The 25,675-nt window shown below is 38.6% G+C and overlaps 1 protein-coding gene across 1 annotated transcript in view; it reads right to left on the bottom strand.

The window, feature by feature from the left end:
* Nucleotides 1-25,675, bottom strand: part of LGR5 (leucine rich repeat containing G protein-coupled receptor 5) — a 94,898-nt gene that overhangs the window by 51,673 nt on the left and 17,550 nt on the right. The window contains exon 2 of the mRNA XM_009566198.2: nucleotides 3,641-3,712. Coding sequence (XP_009564493.2) covers nucleotides 3,641-3,712 — 72 coding nt within the window. The remainder of the gene's footprint in view (nucleotides 1-3,640; nucleotides 3,713-25,675) is intronic.

Below are 25,675 nucleotides of genomic sequence, written 5' to 3'. Positions count from 1 at the left end.
CACGTGTGGGGGGGTGTGCATATATTTATACATATGCATATGTATGTATGCATATATATATGGAGAGATATCTAGTTGGAGATATTTGTAGATAGATCTGATTCAAATAGTTTTAAATTATTATTGGCTTTCTTCCTCACTCTTCAGGAGACATTAATTTATAAAATAAAACAGTTCCAGGCAGTGCTTTGAAGTAATCACAAAATGATATGTCTACACTCAGATGTAGTTGCCTCTTAAACTTTTAAAGAGTCACACCCTAGATGATACTTTACACTTTTCAAAGAAAACTTGTTTTCATGCATTACTCTAACTCACTGCTTTATTAATATGGACATTTAATACATATTGTAGAATGACATGTCTAGAAACACTCCACATGAGATCAAGCCTTGGACTCAGCCATACTGATAAATATCTGCAGTTATTTTGATTTTATAATGAAGAATTTGACTTAATGGTGTTATACAAGTTCATGCAGAGCAACTTGCTGATAATCAAGCAGCTGAAGAATATTTCTTTCTAGGTGGGAGTTTCATCATGTGCACTTTAAGAGAAAGTTAGGCCTGAAAGGCCCATCATTTTAAAAAATAAAAGATCTTGCTTGAAACAAAACTTTGTAGATGCTAGAAGAGTTAAATTTTCAAAGTAACACAACATTTTCCAAAATTTTTACAGGACCATGCACCTCAAAAATACAGCACAGTTTCGGTATGTTGTTTTTCAGTGATCAAAGTATTTGGTTAAGGATAAATACCAGGCATGATCATCAGGATTGGAAGAATGCTGCTTGTAGAGGTCTCTAACCTTGGCTGGAAGAGTGCATCAGATTCAGCCTAGAAGGTCAGAACTGGCTGAACAGACTTGGCTTATACATCCTTCCTTTGGAGTCAGAACAATTGATTTAACTGCCTTAATACAGTCTCTGTTCTTCTGGGGTAATGACTTATCAATATTGCCAAACCACACACCTAGGACATAACATCTAAGCTTAAACTCAGTGGATCGATTGTTAGCTTTTATCAGATTTTGAAGCAGCCATCTAATAAAGGGATTAGTAACACTTTATTCAACACTACAAAACCTGAAAAAATGCATTTTAACTCCTGCTGTTGTTGTATTTCAGTAAGCAGACAGACATTTCTAAGATGCATTTTAATTTCATGGAAACATTACTTTGGTCTAAAGAGCTCATAAAAGTTTATTTTTACAGCGTCTGCATTATGGACCAACTCATATTTTGCAGCAGTCACCACATAACCAAAACACAGAATTTCCAGGTAAGCTGGGAATATAAATCATGTGGCAATGCCTGGATGGGCAAAATACTTTTCACATGTACAATCAGTGCTTAAAAATGAGCATGAGGGGAGCATGGGAACTATAATGGCTGCTACCTCTACTTCCAAATTGAATAGTCAGTTCCTTTTCTGTTGTCTAGACCTTTTTCTACATAGTACTAGACTGAATTGTATCACATGCCTCTGAACATCGAAAAGTCTCTCAGCACAATGGGTTTGAATTTGCATGAAGAAGAGGCAATCAGTTGCCTCAACTCTTCACAGGCTTCTGTTTTCTGTTTATTTGAACAGCGAATACAAACTGGAAGGGTTTCACAAAACCATTAATTCATCAGAATTCAAGAGAAATGGAAATGATTGGCTTGAAACAAATGGAAGACTTGACTGTGTATATGTAAGCAAAACACAATAAAGAAATAAATATTTTTCTACCAGCAATGAAGGATTTGAATAACTTAACTTGGAACAGAGCATTATAAGGATAATGCTTTAATATTTCTGGTGGGGAAAAAAAGTAGGCCAAACCAAGAATAATGCAAGAACACTTTCAAGGTTCTTGATCAGGAAGATGAAGCAGATTGCTGAAGAGTTGCTCAAGCAGCGACATAAGTTTCACTATTTGGGTCATCTAAATTTGGACCGTAACATATATTACCACAATAGCAAGTAACAGTAACTTGGCTTAATTTATTAGAACTTCCTTCCACATAAAGCCTAAACTTCTGTTTTTCTTCTTTTCTTCAGTGGCTGAAAAGAAATTGTGTTGGAAGCTTTAATTAAGGTTATTACAGCTGACAGGAGATCGGACAGGCAAACATGAACATGATGCAAAAATACACAAATGGGGTCTTCGTGGCATCATTAACTTCATACACACTTCATATTGTTAACACGTGGTGTGTTACATGTCTCCTTGTTTGGCTCACGGTTTAGTAGGCATGGTGGTGTCGGGCTGATGGTTGGACTTGATCTTACAGGTCTTTTCCAGCCTTAATGATTCTATGATTGTTATGTCCATGCATGTATGCTATTTGAAAGTTGCATCAACAGCAACACAGATAATGATAACCAAAGAAAAGAAGTAAGTAAAGGAAAAGAGAGAACTAAAAGAAGCAGTGCGTTCTAAAGGCAAATGCTGCCAGTAATAAGACAGGAAAGAAAAATGTGCTTGCAAATAGCGTATTGTTCAAAGTTAGCATTACCAAAATTGTTTTAAATTCTTTTTTTTTGTAGATGCCAGCTGGAAATACCATGCGACAAAACTGAAATGAGCATTAGCAAGGACACCAAAAGTTGTCGATGCAATACCCACCTCAACTGCAAGAAACTATACAATTTCATAGCTTAAAGTAGACTGTGCCTTTGCAAGAAGGGCAGCACCGTGACTTTGCATATCTTACATGGGTTTTATGGTGTGTTAGCAGCTAAACTTGCAATAAAAAAAGGAAGCTTTCACTTTTAAAAGCTTATAAACTGTGTTTCATAAGAGGCTGGATGCCTAGACAATTCTTTTAATCAACTTTTAGAGGTACTCATGCAAATGCAGATGCCAGCTTTTTCCCACAAGACCTACAGTGCATCAGTTACAGAGCCTCCATCACTCCTTAGGAACCTAAATTTTCTTTTAAGCCTAGGCCATTATAACTAGGGTGACTGCCAAATCCAGGTCTCACGAATGCACAATACTTTTCACTTTTGGTTAGTCACCATCACTTCAAACCGACATTCCTCTTTTGATGTTGTGCGTGATTAGCTAGTTTTTGCATTATACTTTTTTCCCTTCAGTGAACACACTAGATAGCTTAACTAAGGTTTTCACAGGATTCTACATTTTACAGTCAGCCTTCAGGGATGCCAAATTTAAGAGTAGGGAAACAGCAATTAAAAGTTATTTGGACAAGAAGTCTTAATGCTACGAAATGTGGACTCAATTGTCCTGGACACAGGCAGAACGAGGCAGCAGGTTTTGGTTTTGATTATAGCTTTACTTGCAATTTTAATAAACATGAGCCAGTATTCAAACTTCTAATATCCTGCTGCTTAACTATTTCCAAAGAGCAATCCAGCTCTTTTAAACAGCACTTGTTTAAAAATTTTAATTTGTTTGGCTCTGTCTCTGTTTAGAGAAGTTGTAGCCTCATGATAACTCTTTTATAAGTTCATTTCCAGAATCACAAGCAATTGGGTTTTTTTCAACTAAGTGTTTCCGCATGTGCCAAAAGTGTCAGGCTGACAGCTTTCCTGCACCGTTTTATCTGGTTCCCACAGTAAGTATGAGAGACAAACACAGGAATGTGTCCAGTGCTGACTATGCTCGTCAAGGATACAATGATACTTACAGCTCTTCCAGGAAGCGGAGATTGTGCACGGGGTTTGAGGGCAGCTTAGTAATGTTGTTCATACTGAGATCACTGTAGGGGAAAACAGACAGAGACTTAGTATACCATGCCACAACTGTGGTATCCAGCTGTTCATTCCACACATTTTTAAGTAGTACATTAATAAAAATTAGTTCCTCTGCCAGAATTGATGAATCATTATCTAGTTAACACATTAAACATTCTTCTTTCATATGAACACAGCTTTGTCAAACCAAATGCAGGCTGTAGCATGTTCCTGGTTTCCAAAAATTTTGGAATGTTTTATCATGCTCTATAAATCAACTGGAACACTACACAACTCTTTCAGCCTGCATAATTTTAATAAACCACTGTACTGTATTAAAATTTACTTGGAGTAGTAAAGGAAAACTACTACGATTTTCGTTGTTGCACTGCTGCAGCACACTTGGTTTACTAAAGTAAACAGGCAAAATTGTACAGATATAAACTGTCTGCATCATTCATGACAATTCATGAATACGAAAACATCTTGGTTTTGCTGTACAACCGGTTGCATGGTCGTAGCGATTTGGCTTGCCTTACATTAGGCACATCAGGTGTCCCCCAAACCCGACTTATTTGAGTCAAAGAAATTATATATTTTCAAATAATGAACATCCCCTTTTTGGAGTGGTCTCTTTTTGCAGGTTCTTAAATTGCATTAAATAAGTGAAATGAACCATAAAACAAGGGTGTAATGTGATCCTGCTCTGTAGCACACTTCCTGGTGGGGTTCCACAGTAGTTCCTGGCACAGGAAACAACCAGCCATATCAGCTCTGCCTGAGCTCATTCAAGCTATGTTTTAGACTAAATTTCATATAATACCTTTATATTCTTAACAAGCTTTCTCATTGTTTTCCATCGTCTTCACCATGCCCCCTATTATCACTATAATTACTTTGCATTGCATATAAAAACTGCAGACTGCATAGTAAAATTCCATGTGGAAGAAATGACTTGAACAACCACAGCAAAATTTCTGTAAACTATTAAAATAAAAATATCAGATACCTGCATATTTTATTCAAAAGTTATGTGATAATTTAAAACTTCTACCTATCTAAATACATATATATTTGTAGCAGAGCTCAAAGTTTCCACCTACTTTGTCTAGTATTGCGATAACTTTATTTCTTCCAGCTGTTGAGACCTTACAAGGTAAATAAGTTATCTGTACTTTGGTTAGTAGACACACTGTTCCTATTCCATCTAGTTCTTATTACTCATAGTCTGTTTCACATTACAGAATATATGTTCTTAGTCAGCAGAGTTAATTTTGATGTTTGATCTTTTGCTGAATTTAAAAATGTATAATTTAAAAACATACTTCACGTAGAGATTTTGAAATAAAGGAAATGTGTTAATACTTTACAACAATTATCAAATCACTGTTGGGTAAGGTTTCTCTGCATTCACTTCAAATTCAAGGTATAATTTGAGAACTGTGTTCTTATTAAATTCATTCTTTACTGTAATGCTTTATCACCTAATTCTTTCGTACAATTTTGCAGGTTATTACCCTTTCACTTTGATAAAGGCTCAAAGGATTTACTCTGGCAAAGGAGCAAAAACGTGGATTTATTTGGCAAAAGAAAAACTCATCCAGGTAGTGATTCATATATTACTGAATATTAAGATAAACCCAATATTTTAACAATGTAATTTTGATCATGAGATTTTCAACACATGTCTTAATAGGTTTTCTCAGATGTACAAGATCACATTTTAGACTTTAAAAGCCAGCTTTGGTGGAAGATGAGAGTGATTCATCTTCAGACAGAAACATATTTAGGGCATTCTACAAAACTAGCATTAACCAGTGCTGTGGCTGACCAGGGAAACCTGAAGCCTGTTTTTCTAGCATATTAATTTCTGTGAGTAGTAGACAGTACTTGTCTGCTTTTATCACCCACAGAGCCCCCTGATGAAACCAGTCATAATCAATCTCCTGACCAGACCATAATATCTTAAGATGATCAAAATAAGAGAAGGTGGCTTTCATTAAGTGTTTTGGCGCATAATGAAAAAAATCAACAATGCATGCACTTTTCTTAAAAACATCTTTAGACCCCAGGAGTGGATTTACCAACAGTGAACTCCAATGTCCTAGTCTCCTTTTTGGACTCCACTCATGTGGTAAACTGTGTGCTCCAGATCATATGAGAAAAGAACCTCTTCTTTTTCCCAGTCTACACTGCAGCAATTGGTAGCTCTTTTTAAGCCTTCCAGTTAAATGATATCATTATTTAGATAAGTTCCTTGTTCCCAAGATTATTCTTCTCTTGGAACACAAAGTACAAAGATGGTTTTGTGCAATAGAACTACTAAACTTTACCTATACATGTTTCATGGAAAAGACCCTTAAGACAATTAAGTCCAACCATTAACCTAACAGTACAAAGTCCACCACTAAACCATGTCCATAAAAGCCTTGTCTACACATCTTTTAAACATGTCCAGGTATGGTGAAGGTAACAGAAATTATTTCCAAATTTGCTCAGTAACACCTTTCCAAACTAATTTTTAACATACTAGTAACATACACAGGTCATTCCAGCCTGTGTTGGCAATTTGCTTTTGCTGTAGGTATAAGCGCTTAAGAACATAAGGGAAACTACTGTAGAGAGAGGTAGTATCTTTGATTATGATAACTGATACAGTTGGAAAAAATAAGAAACTGTCAGGCACAAAGATAAAGAAAAACTCTACTTCTTCCAGCTGTAACTGTTGGCTAATAGGTAACATTTCTCCCTACAACCCTCACATCCCTTACACTGGCTAAGCAGTTAGTTTGTGCTTACAGTTTTTAGGTTCAGAACACTCTTTTGGGTCAGAATCGCCATGGATGCATTTCAGCCAATTTTAGTTCACTGAAGTAACTCAGCGACTTATGAGAGTAGTCACAAGACCCACAGCTACTTCTGGGGGGATGTTCAGAGAAGTGAGACAAACATAAAGAGTTAATGCAATGCAATCAGTCACTGGGTCTCATGTGAGCAACACTGCAAAGTTTGAGCTGCTGAGTAGAAATTCCTCACAGTGCTCAAGAGACAAATACGGAGATTCTCAGCAAACCTGCCAGCCTCTAGATCATATTGCCAAGAAGACACAGGTAAGATGAGATTTATGGCCATTAATCAAGCACAGCTAATAGCCCCAAAGAGCCAGTTGGTAAATTGTAGACTTAGATATTATTACTATGTAAACCAGTAACAATCATAAAGGGCATGTCTTATGTCCCACACCTGCAATTATTTTTTTCCACACAGTGCATCAAATGGGTTTTCTGATTTCTCCTTTCAGTGCTAGCCTGTCAAAATCAGCAATTTGCTTTCTCTAGAAAAGAGAAGGTGATGAAAGATGGCTTACACATGAGGATTTGTTTTGATTTTATAACCCAAATTTCCTTTGTGTGCCTGTGCAGGTATGCTCAGAACCAAATGAGCTGAAACTGCAAACATTTCTTGTCAGACTTGGTAAACTCTTACAAGCTACAGTGATGAAAACCTTACTATTATTACAATACTGAAAATCTTTAAAGTACTCCTGTATCCCACCACCAAAACACATACAAACCTCACTGACGTCAGTAGGACCTGCATTGTAACAGTATACTTTGAGTTTTAAAAGACTTCTAATGCAAACAGGTCTACCTTTATGAAAACTACCTGCACCATGAGATGACACACTGTACCGGAAAGGAATAGGTTATTTTGAACAGTAAGATGAACACTTCGTCTGTTCTCCCATCAACATTCCTGCAGCCTGTTTCCAACTCCTGACTACAAAAGCAACATACCAGCAAACTAAACTTTTATGTTTTCAAAAGATAAAAAGATTTGCTTCAATGACTGCACTGGCAACATGTCTCACTCTAATGTCATCTTAATTATACATTGTGCCAATCAATCACCATGCTGTGTCTCTGGTGACTTGCAAAAGGAATCCTATGTGTGATGAAATCTTAGAAGAATGGAAAATACTGCACACGGCACCATGCAGCTATCTGTTTTTTCTTGGTGACTCTATGGGCAAATCCTGAGCATTTGCAAAACAGAGCCCAGGAAGGTAAGCATAAGCGGTCTTTTTTTCCCTCTAGTTTTGTTGTCCACGCACATATATGCTGAAAAAATATCCATTTACAGTCTTAAAAGTGAGTAGTTCACAATGAACTCCCAAAAGCCAGTAAAACAAGTTAAGCAAACTAGTTTTTAACTTACAATAGATGAGTCTGGAGGCCAAGTTACTAACGTGTAATTAGCTGTTATTACAAGAGCCGTTTCAGTGTCTGTTCAACTTGGAAGATCAGTCTTCCACATTACATTTATGTCTTTTAAAGGAGAACAAAAATTTGTCTTGGGATATATATACAGGGCTTCTATTGGCTTTCACCAACCTATTCATCTACTACTAGGCTAAACTTGTATTATACTGAATGGTACAAACTTGTCTACCTGGTACAGGACTAATACAATAATCCAATATTAAAGACAATGAATTTTGTAGCCTTTCTTTTAACAGTTGCAACGTGGTTGTTTTTTAGAAAATTATCAGGACTTACTATTATGATTATTAATAATGTTTCCTCTAGGCGTGCCTTAGCCAAATAACATGTATATATGAACATTTTTGGGGAAGCCTTTGAATGATAAAGCATTCATATAAAAATACTGACAACAGACTTAATGCACTCCCTGAGTTCTTACCACTTCTGAAATAAGACAACCTCCTTAATCCATTTACAGCAAAATTAGACACTATCTTATATGTAGTAACATAAAATAATGAAACGGGGTAAGAATTACCACTTTCCTTGTTACGCCTACGCTTTTTAACACAGCTCTCTTGTTTCTACTCTTGGCAGAATACTTTACTAGCTCCACTGTATGATGGAACAATATGTTAGCTTTTAGGTGCACTTCATCTATTAATGCAAATGCTTCACTATGGATATTAAAAATAACTTCATCTGCTACAGCTACTTAAAGTAGATACACCAATTTGTCAACACTGTAGTGGTACTAGTTCCTATTTCTTACAAATAAATTCCTATAGCGTATTTTAATTCAAGGGTCTCAATAAACAAATAGAATAGTACTTGCCATCATTTTACAGAAGGGAAGCTAAGACACTTAAAAGTGTCTTAAGTGACACTCTCACAGTCACACAGCAGGTTATATGCCACAGAGGAAGCAAACAGTTATGATGACTTGTCCAGAGTTCTTTTCATTGGATCACTCTGTTCATGCCATGACATTCACAGGCTTTTTCAAAATAGTGATGAAAAAGCTGTGAATAGCCTCAGAAAACAATGACCATATTTTAATGGTCCTTGATTCTATTACCTTCCAAAATAAACATGAAAATTGGTAGTCATGTACTGCATGTTTAATACATCCATGCAGAGCAGCACAGGGCAGAGTATGAACATGCATAAATAAGCATTGTAAGCAGTTCCTGACAATTAAATGAGCATTTCTTCTCACAACTAGCTTCAAACTTCTGTGGTTCTTTGAAAGACTGTGTAGTAAACTATGATTAAGATGTGCATTTCCAATAAGTGATTCACATTTGAAGCATTACATCTTTGTTTTAGAAAAAATCTTCAAGAGCAAAAAAAGTGGTGGATTTGCATGAAGAAGAGGTAAAGAGAGAGAGTTACAACAGACAATACACAGAGCAGGCAATCTCTGTATCAGGGTATTCACAGTAAATAACAAGTGGCAACAGCACGGATATTTCTGCCCTTCTGCACATTGATACTAACAAATGATAAAATTAAATATATAAAAATTAATTATCCTGCATATACTATTTGTAATAGCAAATTATCAGCAACTGATCCCATTCTACACTTCCAAAAATTAACGTAGAAGTGATGCAAGGCTAAACCAGGATTTTTTGTTACTCATTTTTTACAGAAAATTTCTGTTACTTGACATTGAAGTTCATTGTTCCCAGAGACACAATACCTTTATAATAAAACATACCCTGCAAAAAGCAAATGACGTTGTGTGGTCATATGAGAACAGACCCTGCAGTGAGAGTATGTGTGCCTATGCACCACACAGAGCGCTTTATGTCAGTAAATGGAAAATACTCCCATGGTTTCTCTTGCACTGTCCTTCCCTTCCTTGGCGCACCAGGGGTGCTTGTTCCAGCAGTGCATTTTGCTTACAGAAGACACGCCCCACTCCAGTACAAGAAGGATGTTGAGGTGCTGGAGAGTGTCCAGAGAAGGGTAACAAAGCCGTTGAAGGGTCTAGAGCACAAGTCATGAGAAGCGTCTGAGAGAACTGAGGTTGTTTAGTTTGGAGAAAACGAGGCTGAGGGGAGACCTTATTGCCCCCTACAACCACTTTAAAAGGATGTTATAGTGAGTTGAGAGCTGGTGTCTTCTCCCAAGTAACAAGTGATAGGACGAGAGGAAATGGCCTCAAGTTTCAACAGGGGAGGTTTAGATTGTATATAATGAAAAAATTCTTTACTGAAAGAGTGGTGAAGTACTGGAACAGACTGTCCAGAGAAGTGGTGAATTCTCCATCTCTGGAAGTGTTAAAAAAACGTGTGGATGTGGCACTTAAGGACATGGTTTAGCAGGCATGGTTGTGTTAGGCTAACAGTTGGATTTGATCTTGGAGATCTTTTCCAACCTTAATGATCCAACTATTCTATATAACCACTGCAATTGTACATAGGTATCTATAGCAAAGATCAGGCACCTCGAAATCAGACAAGCCTCAAAGGTGATCCATCACGTTCAGGAGGGCTCTGTCTACACCTCTTCTCTGCTGTTGTGTAACGGCCCATAACCCATTGGGTGAATATTAGACATTAGATCCCAGCAAACCAGGCTGATAGGCCACATCTGGATACAACACAAAATGTTTTGGTTGAAATCTTTTGCTCCCAGCATCTATCAGTGTGTTCTTCTAATGTCACAGACAGCTAAATTTGGCTTATTACTGCAGAAGCTCTGCAACACAGTTGTTCTAAACAGCATGTATTATTCCTGAACATAGTAGGCAATTCTGTCACATAAACTGCCATCAAAGACTTACTTAAATCTCAACTGCAAAACATTTGTAAAGCAAACAGTACGTGCATGATTAATCTTTTCAGGAAACAATTTTGCCATTCAGTTTATCCAAAACTCCAGCAGAGGGAGCAGAGCAGAGCAAACAACTAGGGTCAAAAAGAAAGTAAAGATCAAAGATCAGATCAAACACACACTGCTGAATTAATCTGACAAGTATCTGACATTTCATTTTACGTACAAAGCTTCTGGCTCTCTGCTTTTTTTGTATATCAAATCCATGATGCTCCTTAGATGGAATTATCCGTTTACTTTCGAAGCTGACTCATTGCTGTTCATTTGGCACTGAAGACTCAGTTTACCAAGTAATAATTAGCAGGGTAAGTTACAAAAACGTTCCAACATGTCAATCATTTACCGTACTTAACTCATATATTTTAAGGCTTAAATAACTAAAGGAATATTTTATAACAGCAAAGCCAGCAAGAACAATTAAAAGATGACTGAATGGAATTCCTCTTTCTCCAATGCCCACATATTGTGTTAGTATTATTTTACTTTGTGAGTTATTACTTGTTTCTGCGGCACTAATTCAAGTGGATTATACTAGTACTGCACACATGACTCATCTTGTTTAAATACTGAAACAATATACAGCAGGAAAATATATCAGTTTTTACTGTAATTTATGAAGACAACTACTGGAATGTTTGTTCTGTTTTTCATACAAGCTATTGTTTATTTTATTTATGATAAAGAACAGTGAAGTTAAATTGAGAAAAGATATTTATTAGAAAGGACAATGTCTGGGGAAAAAAAACCCTTGGTTTTTCTTGGTTTCAGAATATTTTCTGTAACTCTAGAAGTTGCTTATTTTTACAACTATTCATTACAAAAAAATGACAAAAATATAGGAAAACAGCCTTTTTTTTTTTTTTTTTTCCCTGAATGAAAACTGGGGGGCCAATTTCCTTCTAATTCCAGGTATATAATTTCATGCCTCTGAATTCACTGAAGCTGTTTCTACATTATGGTCATTTATAAGAGAGGAGAGCATCTACAAAAAGCACAGAATAATTTGCTCATTAGTGTACTACTACACCTTGACTACAGCAGAAACTAAGTTGAAATATATCTGAGTGTAAACAAAGACTCAAAAGCCTAAAGTACAAATTTGCTAGATCAGTATTATGGGCCACACAGCCAAAGGGGCTGAACATCCAACTGGAAATCATGCACAAGATAAACTCTTCAGTGAGGCTGCTGAGGGTGGAGATGAATCGGGATTAGCCTGATTTCATTCATAACACATTTTAAGTTATTTATTTTGCTGGTCCTACTTTGCTCAACTCAATTCCATAGCATCTGCTACAAACACACAGTAGCAGTGATGGTGTAAGCCTGAGTACATGGAATCCTGTGCACAACACACCTGCATTTAGAGCAGGAAATTTATATCCTACATTACATAGTACAAAGTTCCCCCAGATGAGTGAGCTGGGTCCAGAACTGGAAGTTACATTCCCATGCTAGGTACCTTCAGAAAGGCTATTTATCCCAGGTACAGCAGGATGCTGCTATGACTGTACTAATTTCACAATGCAACATCTCTGCACAATGCTACTTTGTGTGATATAATGCAGCAGTTGTCATATATATAAACTCGGTATTCCCAGACTGTTTCACTAGAAAACACACACACTCTAGATTAGATGAAATTCTGGCTTGGTAAAGGAAATGACAAAAAAGTCCACCTCCTTGATCCCAATTTATCTTTTCATATCAGAAGAGTTTCCAGTAAAATTCTGGTTAGCTTCTTCACTATTCATATACTGTACATTCTCATTTTCTGATGCATTGGTGCTGAACGATTGGACCTGTTTTAACACAGCACTGTCACTTCTGCTTTTATTATAGTTTAGTTGCACCTTGCATTGTTGAAGAGTAATTGAAGAGTTTCAGAAGTAAAAAGAGTTGTGATGCTACGCTGCATCACAACTACTAGAGTTCTACTCTACATTATTCATTTAATCATTTTTGTATTGCTGCTTAGCTGAAGTAATTCTTTACAGAATCTTCTCTTTATTGCGTGGACAACCCAACTGATGTCATATTACCAGCAGACCCAGTTTAATCCAATGTTGCTACCAAAAACTTACTCCTGATGTCCCTCTCTTTTCCCCTCCTCCCATCCAGCACTGCCCATTCCTTCTGAGGATGCTGTTCAACCAGAGCTGGCAATTGACCTGAATTAAAACAAGTCCAGCAGGAAAACAAAAAAAAAAGTTTTTAATCCACGTCAGTTCCCTGAGCTGGTTCATCCATTACTGTTTGTGCCACCACAAGCTAAAGCATAAAAGAGAAACAAATAAGGAAGGTGAAGCAGAAGTGGTTTTTTCAGGTGGCAGTGCTGGCAGGGTGATCCTACACCTAGGACATAAATATTTTAAATCTTCCCCAGAGATACAAAGTTGTGGAATTTTTGGACATCTTTCCTATGTGTCTAATGGAGCTTGTTCTCAGAAACACAATGGGCCTCCAGATCTGCCAGCCTCTGGCTGGCTGACAGCCTCTTCCAACATCTTCTATGGAGCACAGAGGAAGGACAGAGCTGTCAGATTTTTCACTAACAGTGAACACACGAACTTCTGTAATAGTAAGTGCCAGGAAATATGTATAGATTGATTTTTTCAAAGATAATGCCCTTAAAACCACTGTATTTCTCCACGAGGTAAAAATTGTTTTGCTTAAGTGTTCAAAATTCACTTTCACCATGAGATCTCTTCACATGGGCTGGTATAAAATAGTTTGAATATACATAAACACCAGGTCCTTAATCTTATACTGACATCACATATATCTGGTCTCCACATAATTTGTTTGCTTTTAACTGCCTTTCAGCTAGGCAGAGTACTGAAACACCTGAGCTAGCTTTAAACAATTCAAGTCAAGGAGTAGGGCTGAGATGCACTAACACCCTACCAAGGAGAAATCCCTGGTAGAGACCTCACGTGTTGGATGAGTCTGCTGTGCATTTTTCATGTGGTTACACTAGCACAGTCTTCAAGAAAATAGGCTGCGTTCTTCCAAGTCTAAAAGTGTCTTCTCTTTGGATAAAATATTTCCCTTTCCAATGACTTAATTTACTGGGATCAGAGCTGTGCAATTAATATGTGGAGACAAAATACTTCAGGAATATTTCTACTGATATCTGCCAGGTTATTCAGAGGATAGCAAGTATTTAGTCTCAGTAGAGCCTGTAGACTCTGATCCAGAATAAATGGTCCCTGTTTCCTTCCTTTTATTCACACTGTTTACATAGTCCACTGTTTGGTAACCTCATTTTGAGACCAGTGACCCACCACTTCTTGTGATTGTTACAATGATCAACAGCCAATCTCTTCAGGGAAAGCAATTAACCAGTTCTATTCAGTCAAACCCACTGCTGTGTCTCAGTTTCAGGTCTCAAATATCAGTTTTAGGTCTTCCTGGATACAATATTGAAAATTATTAGAAAACATCAGTAGCCAAAACAAACCTTTAACAAATGTGAACTGTTGCTGCCAACTCTATTGCACCTGTGTGCATAAGTGAAATAAATGTGTCCCCTATACTGCACCTGCCTGCTCTGTTTTTTGCGCACAGAATGAACTTTCCAAGATCTCCTTACTTTAGCTATTCCAAATGCTATAAAAATGCTGGAAAGAGTCAGTCACCCTATTATTTACATGTCTTAAAACTTGTAACACAGCAAGTCAATGTCAGCACTAGAAAAGTGCCTGAGGGCAAACACCTGGCTCCTCCAATGCTGGTAGCAAAACTTCCATTGACTTTCACGGGAGGAGGATGTCATCCCAGGCCTCTAAGTGCTTAACGCCAGATTGTACCCAATAGGCAGTATTTCACAGTTGTGGAAATCACGTAGCAGCACATCACTTTGCCTGCAGTAGTGAATGTAGTACCACTGCATTCACTGGGAAGATTTCTACCTATTTTTCCAGTCCTTTTATCATTTCTAAAGTCTGCTGAGTTAAAGGCAGGATGCCATTGGTTTGTGTCACTAAGGAGCAGAAAGTGTGACATTTTCTGCTGACGAAATCATCCTTATGTCTTTTTGCAAGTGGGTAGGTGCAACAATCTAAGGAAATGGTTTATTTCAATTTCTCTTACTTCTGTATTGTTCACTGTTAAAGACCTATTTTTTCTTCTGTTTGGCTGCTCCACTTATTTCTGTACTTTACTTTCCATTCCTGGTGTTCTGCTTCCAAAGTGATGTGCTGATTCTGCTCATTCTTCTTTCCTCACCCTCTCTTTTCCATAGCCTTTGCTCAATTCTTCTTTCACGTGAAGTTCAGCTTTCCAGTCAGCTCCATCAGGAAACAAGAAGAATTACTCAGAATAATTTGCATTGTGATGGTTCTTTCTGGGCAGAGATGAATCTACATTTTAGGACAGGAAGGATTGGAAACTCTGAGAGAGCTCTCATAGCCTTAACTTGACTTGTGATGAACAAGTAACACAAATGAATACAGCAACACCCACCTCCCACATGACAGCAACTGCTGATGACCACTGATCTCACCTTGCACAAGAGTGCATGAGATATTACCACCTGCCACATGCTGCTATAGCTGCTCTCCTCCCTCAAATGGTGACAGAACAGATGACGGCTTGAAAATTGTACAGGTAGAAATGAAATACAGAACAGAAATAAAGTCAAGGCAGAAGCAGGTCCTCTGATGTGAGGTGTTATGCTATTTTCCACACTCTGCAGAATCCCATCAGCCTAATAAAGCCTTCATGAGGGCATTGGGTTTGGCGGGATGCAGACTCTTCACACCACACACAGGTTATAAAAGGACTACCTCAGCCCACAGGTTAGCTTCATTCTCCCAGCCCATGTGGAGAGTGGTGTGAAGAGTAGAGAGGTGAAGGATGCCTTTCTCAGTCATGGTCATGGCACATGGATCTGAACTTTCACATACTTGTGGCAGACTGAAGACGATGGCACTGCATGGCTCTGCATGAATATCCTTGCTATGAAAAGAACCACAAAGAGGGTTTTGTGGGCATCAGTTCTGACTGAAAAACACAAACTCATTGGGAATTCCCTAAATAAAGCCCGAATACAGCCTTACATGATCCACCAGAGATTCCAGAGAGATCTTTGCTCCAGAACTGTCCAGCAAGTTCTGCCACTTTTTTGGTTGTACAGTTTTATTAAGCTCTACAGAATTTTCATCTTGAATCCTGCAGATTCAGCACAGCACAGGAAAAAACAAGGACTTCAAGCCATCCTGCTCCCAAATTAAAACCCCTTTAACAAAAACATGATCACCTAAGGTGTCTTTTTTCCTAACCTAATCCCATAACAGACATTTTTTAATAAAGGCATGTGGTTTGAAAATGAGCTTTTAAATAACCAGAGAAAAGAAAGAACATAGAAACAGGTTTTAAAATGTCTGAGGAAAAAAGACAGGCCATTACTTTAAATAATTAAAGTCAAAGCTCAGGTGATTTGTCTTGTCACATGTATAATGTATGAGGTTACTTTTCTTTAAAAGCCTGTGTTAAAGAAGGAAATAGTAGCATCATTAACAAATGCCATAGGGCAGAGAGCCTTTCTGGGCAATTTTTCAATTCAATAAAATTTTCAAACTTGGATTTCACCATTTCCAGCTCCCATATTAAAAATCTATTAGCAGAAAGCCTATTGAAAAGCTGACCATGAGCACAAGAGACTTTTTCTGGAAACACTTCTTTTCAGTTCTCATGCCTGAACAAAAGCAGATTGGCACATTCAGTTATATACAAATGCCTTTGAAAAGGACTCCCCCCCCTTTCCCATAGCCACGCGTTTCAGGGCTCTATATGCTGAAGGAAGCCAGTGAAAGGTTTGAAGGGGTGGGGAGACCAAGGGCTTCCACTGAGGTCCTTCAAAGTCCTCATCTTCTATAGTGGGAGGATTTCCCTCTCAATCCCTTTCAATAGCATATTGATGGCTTTGAAAGCTTAAATGGCATTTGTCAACCATCAGTAAATCTTGAAAACTGTTTCTGCAAATAGCCCAACTCGGAGTCTCAGCTTTTCCCATTAATCTGTACGTAAGGCCACTGAAGACTTTTTCAGAGCCTAGATAATGCCTGGATTAAAAGGTCCATTCAGAAGGGAAAACTTTAGCATTCACCTTGTGTACATAGCCATTTCACCAGTGGTATTCATGGCTTGTTATTTCAACTCTGCATTTGTCCTGCAAACAAGACATTTTGCCACAAAGACTTGGTAGAGACATTCTTCAGTGAATTACTGAAACCTAGCCCCACCATTTGTCATGGCTTGTTATTTTTATCAAGTGTAATCAGTTCAAATAGGAATCCTAGACTGACAACTTTACATTTACATTACTATTTTAAGAGTGGAAGGTATGTTTCTTCTAATTCAACAATGAAACTGATTAAAGCACAACCTGATTGTTTTATCTAATGAAACAGTCTAAAATTTTCCTTAATCAGATGACAGAAGACTTTTTGTTGCATATTTCAAGTAAAGACAAGAACTTTATAAAAATTATTCAACATTTTTTCTTCATCGTATTTATAAGAACTTTATATATTTACAAAGTGTAATAATTTAGAATACACTACATATTGCCTTCTGTTTACATTTTCTAGCAAAGATATATTAATTTACCTTTTGCCAAATAAAAAAATGGATAGACTCCAAACCTTCAGAACCTCTGCCCCTTACTCAAACATACTCTTATTTTAGGGTGTTTTTACATCCTAATGATATCCGTGTTCTCTCCTTTCTGACTTTTTTTTTCCTTGCAGTTTGTGTCCAGTAAGTTATATCAAAGTAAATGTTTGAGGTACATTGGAGGAGACAGGGCATTTCACTACTACTACTACTATTATTATTATTATTATTATTATTATTATTGAAAAAATCAGGTCACAATGTTTATGAAGGAAAGGAAAGGAAAGGAAAGGAAAGGAAAGGAAAGGAAAGGAAAGGAAAGGAAAGGAAAGGAAAGGAAAGGAAAGGAAAGGAAAGGAAAGGAAAGGAAAAAGGAAAGGAAAGGAAAAAGGAAAAGGGAAAAAAAAATCACACACTGGAGACTCCAGGCAAAATTTGAGGTGGCAGTGACACAATGCTAGGACAAATTTTTTAATATACAAAAAAGAATCAGATCCTTGTCAAATTTCCCTCAATCCAGACAGATCTAATTGTTTACTTTTTGAACAAACCGACCTTAACCATACTGGACAAGTTACTGTGAATGTCAAAATCACCCAGCCTGGGGATCAGTGAGTTCATCCTCACAAGGATACACAAAGATTATCTTTCCCTATAGTACTGCTGAAAGGGAGAAGCTTAGTCAATGTTTTATATATGTGAAATTACATGAACTATGACTGAAGGCTACATTGTGCACTTGCTTCCTTAATTTGCCTTGTTGTCCACCTATGTGGACATGTCCCACGCATTTTTTTGCTATGACTGGAAGAGATCTCATAATTTAAATGTGAAAACTCTCTGCAGCTTGGATATGGCATAACAGATCATCCATGTTCAGCCCAACTCACTGTAGAACTAATATGAAGCCTACCATGCAAGTTTAAACAGAAGGGTTTTTCTGCTACAAACCTGCCCTGTCCCTCATCCCAAGTTACTGTGCTAATAATACTGAAATTCTCCATGTGTCTTGAAGAAACGTAGGGGCACGATGCCATAGGTCTCTTGGCTGATTAAAAATAAACTAGGCCAGTGGGTCACTTCTTGAGATGACTGAGGGTGTCCTGCCTGGCATCCAACCAACACTCTCCATACAGCAGGGGATGCACTTCCCATAGAGGCCATATCTTATGTACCCCATGGAGACACCTCTGATAACCTGAAGTATCTTAAATAATGTAAGACAGGTATGTGTGAGCGTCTAAATGATGCTCCAACTGCATTAAAGCATGGAGACTCAATTTAGCTTGCTAAATATAGACATCTAGAGTTATTCAAACATCCTTGTTACCTGAGACATCCACATAGCCCTTGCAAATATAACATTATGAGCCACAACATGACCCATTGCCTTCAGAAGTGACAACTGAAGGCCAGCTGAGATACCCTAAGGCAAATCAAATGCACTAGATAGATACCTATGTTTAGCAAACCGCATTGACCTCTGAGACTGGGATTTAGCTCCTAATACCACTCAGTTAGCTTCTGGGTTCCTAGATTTATCTCATCTTCAGATAAATGACTTTTTGGGTCAATGCTCTCCAGTCACAAAGACTACACTGAGAGTGAGACACTGGTTACTTCAGACAGCTGCATTTTAGATCAGCACCTGAATCTGGAGATGAATAACAGTTCCGTTGACTTCAGGAGCAAATAAATCACAAGATAAAATGTATGCACAAAATTTATATTAGTGGTGATGCAAGGAAATTAGATAAATAAATCTTCCTTGATTCTACAAGTAGGTGGAAAGCTTACAGATACGGATCAGAGTCCGAGACAACAAAGGGAACCTTGTGGCTAGTGTCTACTACACGCCATCTGATCAACAGAAGTTTGTTGATGAAGCCTCCTCACTCCAGTTACAGAGGGCATTGTTCTCGCAGGCTCTTGTCCTGCTGGGGAACTTCAACATCTGCTGGAAAAGTAGCACAGTGAGCTGTATACAGTCCAGGAGACTCTGGGAGTGCATTGAGCATAACTTCTAAATACAAGTAATAGACAGCCCCAACAGGAGAACGTGATACTGGACCTGATGGTCATCAATGCAAGTGAGATAATCGGTGCCATCAAAACTGGAGGCAGACTGGGCTGCAGCAATCATGTACTGGTGGAGTTCACAGTCCTAAGGGATACGGGTCAGGCAAACAGTAAAGTCAGGACCCTGAATTTTAGGTAAGCAAACTTCCAGCTGTTCAAGGAGTTAGTCAATAGGATCTCCTGGGAAACTGCCTTCAGGGGCGTGGGAGCAGAACAGAGCTGGCAGAACTTTAAGGACACTTTCCATAGTGTGTAAAAGCTCTTGATTCCCAAGTGTAAGGAATCAGGAAAGGTAGGCAAGAGACTGGCATGGCTGACTCAAGATCTGTTGGTCAGACTAAAGGGTAAGAATGAAATGCATGGGCAGTGGAAACAGGGACAGGTATCCTGGGAAGAGTATAAGGACACTGACAGGTTGTGTAGAGATGGGGTCCAGAAGGCCAAGGCACAGCTGCAGCTGAACTTGGCAAGGGATGCAAAGAATAAGAAGGGCTTCTACAGGTATGTCAGCCAGAAAAGGAAGGTAAAAGAAAGAGTAGTACACGTAGCACCCCCTGATGAGCAAAGGCTGGCAAACTGGTAACAACAGATGAGAAGAAGGTTAAGGTACTCAATAAATTTTTTATCTCAGTCTTCACTGGCAATTTCTCTTCCCACACCTCTCAATTGGATGTAGAGCAAGACAGGGAGTAGGGGAGCAAACTATCTCTCAGTGCAAGAGATCAGGTTCAGAACCGTATGAGGAGGGAACTGGTTGATGTAGCTGCCAAGCTACTCTCCGTGATATCTGAAAAGTCACAGCAGTCAGGTGACTGGAAAAAAGGGAAACACCACACCAATTTTTAAAAAGGGTAGAAAGGAGGACCCTAGGAACTACTGACAAGTCAACCTCACCTCTGTGCCTGGGAAGTTCATGTAACAGATCTTCCTAGAAGCTATGCTCAAGGCAATGGAGGACAGGCAGGTGATTTGAGACAGCCAGCATGGCTTCATGAAGGGCAAGTCCTGCCTGATGAACCTAGCAGCCTTCTTTGATGGAGTGACTACATCAGTAGACAAGGGAAGAGCTATGGATGTCTTTTATATGTAAGACCTTTGACACTCCTGCCCACCCCGCCCCCTCCCTTCTTCTCTCTGAATAGGAGAGATATGAATTTGATGGGTGGACTGTTTGGTGGATCAGGAATTGGCTGCATGGTCGCATCGAGAGGGTAGTGGTCAATACCTCAATGTCCAAATGGAAACTGGTGATGAGTGGTGTCCCTCAGGTGTCTATACTGGGACCAGTAGTGTGTAATATCTTCATCAACGACAGAGACAGTGGGATCTTGTGCACCTTAGCAGGTTATCAGACAACACCAAGCTGAGAGGTCAGTTGATATGCCTGAAGAATGGAATACCACCCAGCGGGACCTGGCCAAGCTTGAGAAATGAGTCCACTCAAACTTCTTTAGACTCATCAAGGCCAAGTGCAATGTCCTGCACCTGGCTCAGGTCAACCTTAAATATCATTACAAGCTGGGGGATGAAGGGCTTGAGGGCAGCCCTGCCGAGAAGGACTTGGGGATACTGGTGGATGAAAAGCTAGACATAAGCCAAAAACGTGTGCTTGCACTCCAGAAAGCCAATCATGTCCCAGACTGCATCAAAAGAAGCATGGCCAGCAAATCAAGGGAGGTGATTCTGCCCCTCTACTCCAGTCTGGTGAGACCCCACCTGGAGTTCTGTGTCCAGCTCTGGACCCCTCAGCACAGGAAAGACATGGACCTGTTGGAGTGGATCCAGAGGAGGGCCACAAAAACAATCAGAAAGTTGGAGCACCTCTCTTACGAAGATAGGCTGATAGAGTTGGAGTTGCTCAGCATGGAGAAGAGAAGTCTCTATGGAGGTTCAACTGAGGCTTTTCAATACTTAAAAGGGGCTTATAAGAAAAATTGGGATAAACTTTTTAGTAAGACTTGTTGTGATAAGACAAGGGTTTTAAACTAAAAGAGGGTATATTTAGACTAGATATAACGAAGAAATTTTTTATGATGATGACACTGAAACACTGGAACAGATTGCCCAGAAACAGAGAGGGAGTCATTGCCCCATCCCTGGCAAAATTCAAGATCAGGTTGGACAGGGGTCTGAGCAACCCAATCTAGTTGAAGATGCCCCGGCTCATTGCAGGGGTTGGACTAGATAACCTTTTAAGTGTTCCTTCCAACCCAAAACATTCTCTGATTCCATGATTCCTTCTCTGCATCAATGCAACTTAAGTTTTCTGACATCAGAAGCATCATGCAATGCCTGACTGCTTACTCAAGCTTTTCTTTCAGTGAAAGAAACTAGTTTTCTTTATGTGGGAAAGTGAGAAGTTGTCTTTACATTCGTCATTTTATGTTACGACTTGTGTCTTGATTGTTGGGCATTCTTCTATAAAAATATAAACAGGTAGGTCTTCCTAGAAATACAAAATACTTAGTAAGGATGATTTAATAAAAATTAGGAAAACCGTAACAAAAGTGAAGGCAAGTTAGGCTGTAAGAACACTTAAATACTTTTGAAACCTTTCTTCTCTAAACCAGGATGTATTTCATGAAAGTGGAGCTTAGGGAGCACAGCTTCACGAGTTTCTATGTTGCAGTCAGACACCTCTAGGTTCAATGAGATAGAGTAGATTTCTCTCCCATGCAGATTTTTAGGTGTCTCTAGATAAAAACCATCCCTTTTGGTAAGGTTTGAGCTCAGGTAAGGTCAGGCTCAGTGCTTTGCTGATGGTTTCCAGATGGCTCAGAACATGGATAGAACTCACACACATCTTCCTAAAAATTCCACTTAGATGTGACTTCTTATGTGTGTTGAATCCTTTGGGAATAGAAAAGAGTGATATCACAAAAGCGTAAAGTAATCCTTGCAAAACTTCTTCTGCATCATTTTGAGAATTGTGTATTTCCATATTACCACAAGATTGTTATTTTAAAGACCCTTAGCCTTGTAATGAACAGAACACAATGGAAGAAAGACTACTTTCAGTGTTTTCCTCCTGTAAGAATCAAAAAATCCTCCGATTTCCTCAGTGCTTATTCTGAAAAACTCCAAGGATTTAGGAAACTAATTTCTCTGCAACTTGAAAAGAGGATCAAAAGCAATCTTTTGTCCTTCCTCAGGTTGTGAATAACAGCTGTATAAACCTGTACTCTAGCTCACATCCTACAGAAAATGTGATGTAATTGAGAGATCTGGGTCAAAATTGTTACCTCTTCTCTTGTAGGTAACTTCTGTCCAACTATACCCAAGAAGTTGTGTATTGGCAATAGTTGTGGGGAGAATTGTTTGGGCTGAAGTAATTATGTGCTTGCTGGATTTTCCTTCCATTCTTTTTTTTTGTACAGCAATATTCAATTATGTAATGTTTTTCAAAGAACAACATAAAGAAAGAGTTAACTAGGAGTTGAGGAGAATGTAGAGTGGGAAAGGAACTTATTTTGCTGTGGCGCTAAGCAATGCAATAAGGAAATGGAAGAAAATATAGGTCTGCATCTCAGATCAATGCTTTATCTATGAGGTGGTGCCGCCTCCTTAAGCAAAACCAATAAATATTCCCGGGCTAACCGCAACTCTCAGAGGTATTTCAATGAATGCTTCTACTTTTCTTTATAATTCTTCCATCAATTTTGAGTTTTGTGGCCATGTTCTCACATTCAAACTAACATAGCTTTTGCAGCTGACATCACATGGGCTGGATTACAAATACTGCAGATGTTCACAATGCCAACATATTTCAGGACATAGAAAGACAACTGAAAAATCTGTTATCTACTTCAGTTTAAGAGTGCTATCATGCAGGAACACAGGTTCCTCCCCCCCCCAAATACTATTGAATGCATCTTGCTGGCAGGGGAAATTAATTTTCCAAACTCAGTCTTTAAAGGATATTATTTTTTTAATAGGAGTGTCTTTGAGATAGAACATATGCCCCTGTTTCTCTATCCACACCATAAAATGTTTTTCTCATTCATTGCAAATAGCTGGGTTTTTTTTCCTACGAAAGTTTTTATAGAGCCTGCCTCTGTATTTTAACTGTTCCTGACACAGGGGATGCACAATCCCAATTATGTCTGTAGACCACAATATAACCATAATACAAATGATAAATAGAATCCTTATGCTCATCTGACTTTTAAAATATAACTTTCAAAACACAAAGATTTAGGTGGACAGAATTTAAGAAGGTTGACTTCAACTGTCTCCTGAACTACCCAGTTCATATAAAAGATGGCGAAACATGGGGGAAGATGTAATCCTTAACCTCCATCTAGTACAGGCTAAGGTTACGTGATTCTTCTTGACATTATTATTGCATAGCACAAAAGTATGTACAAATGGGAGGCCCCAATGCTTATGAAAAGTCTTTCTGGCCTTTACAAGGAATGGGTGTTCTAGGCCCTTCATGCCCCTGAAAAACACCTCCTATACCCTTAACAAGTCAAGTTTGTGAAAGTGAGACAGCTAAAAGCTGAATGATGCAGTTCAGTAATTTCTTCTAAGGCATGCTTAAGAGAAAATGTAGAGACCTTTCTGTTTATGACAATAGGCATGTTACTGACAGAGCGCCAAACTGCTGATCAGCAGCAGTCAAACATAAAAAAGGAGGAATACACACTCTTTGAAAGCTTCTTAGTTCAATACTTGTTAAGATGGCTAATAAACCTTTCCAAAGCAAACTTCATTTCAATGACAGGGATTAAGAAGAGGATTTTGCAGCCTATGGACTTCAGTAATACTACCTGAATGGATACCTTTTGCCTGGGTAAAGATGTCAATTCTGTGTCCTGGCATTTCATTATGTCTGCATATTAAGGGGTTTATAGTGAAACGTAGCATCTTTCAAGGCATCTTGATTTATACTTAAATGGAACGGCCAACGACAAACAGGAGTAACAGCTCCCAGAAAACTTAGCTGAGGTTTACCATGAGTATATCATAGTGCGTGTGTCAGGCTAACAGTCACAGCTCAGCCCCACAGACTGGCACAGTTGTCACCTAACAGCATCAAGAGACAGGCATATCTAGTAATTGTCTTTGGTTATGGTGTTTTTGTTTTCACTATGTAGCCTTAGAAACCCTCATCTTAAGTCTTACAGTAGCAGCAGATCCAGACTTTAATTAACCACTGAATTATTCTAATGCGATTGTGAAGAAAGGTATCAAAATACCTCGCAAAATCAAACAACATCCTCAGACAACGGCAGACATGCTGTTTACATGGGGCATGTTTTTTCTGTACAAGAGAACAGAACCTAAATATACTAAAACTCATGTGAAACTAAGCTTCAGAAACGTTTAGCTGTGTATCATTATAGATCACGGTGTACAATGACATCCCAGTCCATAAAGCCACCTTAATCAGGGCCTCTCTCCAGTGGCACCATCCTATTTTCCTCTAACAATGCTTTCAGATGAGCCGAAAAGGGGTACTTTGCTCCCACCATTACAATTTCTGCTCTTCTTTTCTTTACCCTTTTCAAAAACATGAAAGCATTGGATTGCTAATTACTTTTATCCAGCCTATAGGAAAATTAGTTTATCTTCCTGATCAAAGCAAATTAGGCAGATCATGGCTGATTAGAATGCAACAGTAAAATCTCCATACTTTCTATTCCACCCCCTTTTCTCTCAGAAACGGAGCCTGTGTCAAATATGTAGGTATTTCCCACGGCCAGTCTGGACTCTGTTTCCAACAGGCTCTGGGGCTGGGACAATGGTTCTTACACAGACAGTGAAGTTCTTTAGTTCAGTCATTGTGCAAGGAAAGAACTGGTAACCCCTTAGCTAGCATTTGATGAAACATCTAGATTTACATATTTCCCTAATTGCATTTTTTGAATGTGAGTGAGATTTATCTAACCAGAGTTAAATGCCTCCTTTATTCTACTACTCCAAATACAAACCTATGTTCTCCAGGCAGAGTTGCATTTGGTTCTGATCCCAGCATTAAAATTTTCACTCTAGTGGGACAAAGCAATGTCTACCTTTACTCCTCAAAGCACGATCTAAAGAAAGGCTTGGCTAGTTGCTTCCAAGGTGGCTGCTGCATTACACTGCAAAACTGAATACCATTACTCCTTTTAAGTAACTGCTTCAAGCAGCATTTTCTTGCACTCTAGTATCTCACTATTCACTTTTTACCCTTCA

Source organism: Cuculus canorus, chromosome 1, assembly GCF_017976375.1.
Source record: "Cuculus canorus isolate bCucCan1 chromosome 1, bCucCan1.pri, whole genome shotgun sequence".
Lineage (NCBI taxonomy): Eukaryota > Metazoa > Chordata > Aves > Cuculiformes > Cuculidae > Cuculus > Cuculus canorus.
Note: the sequence above shows the minus strand (reverse complement) of the source record. Positions and strands in the feature narration are given on the sequence as shown.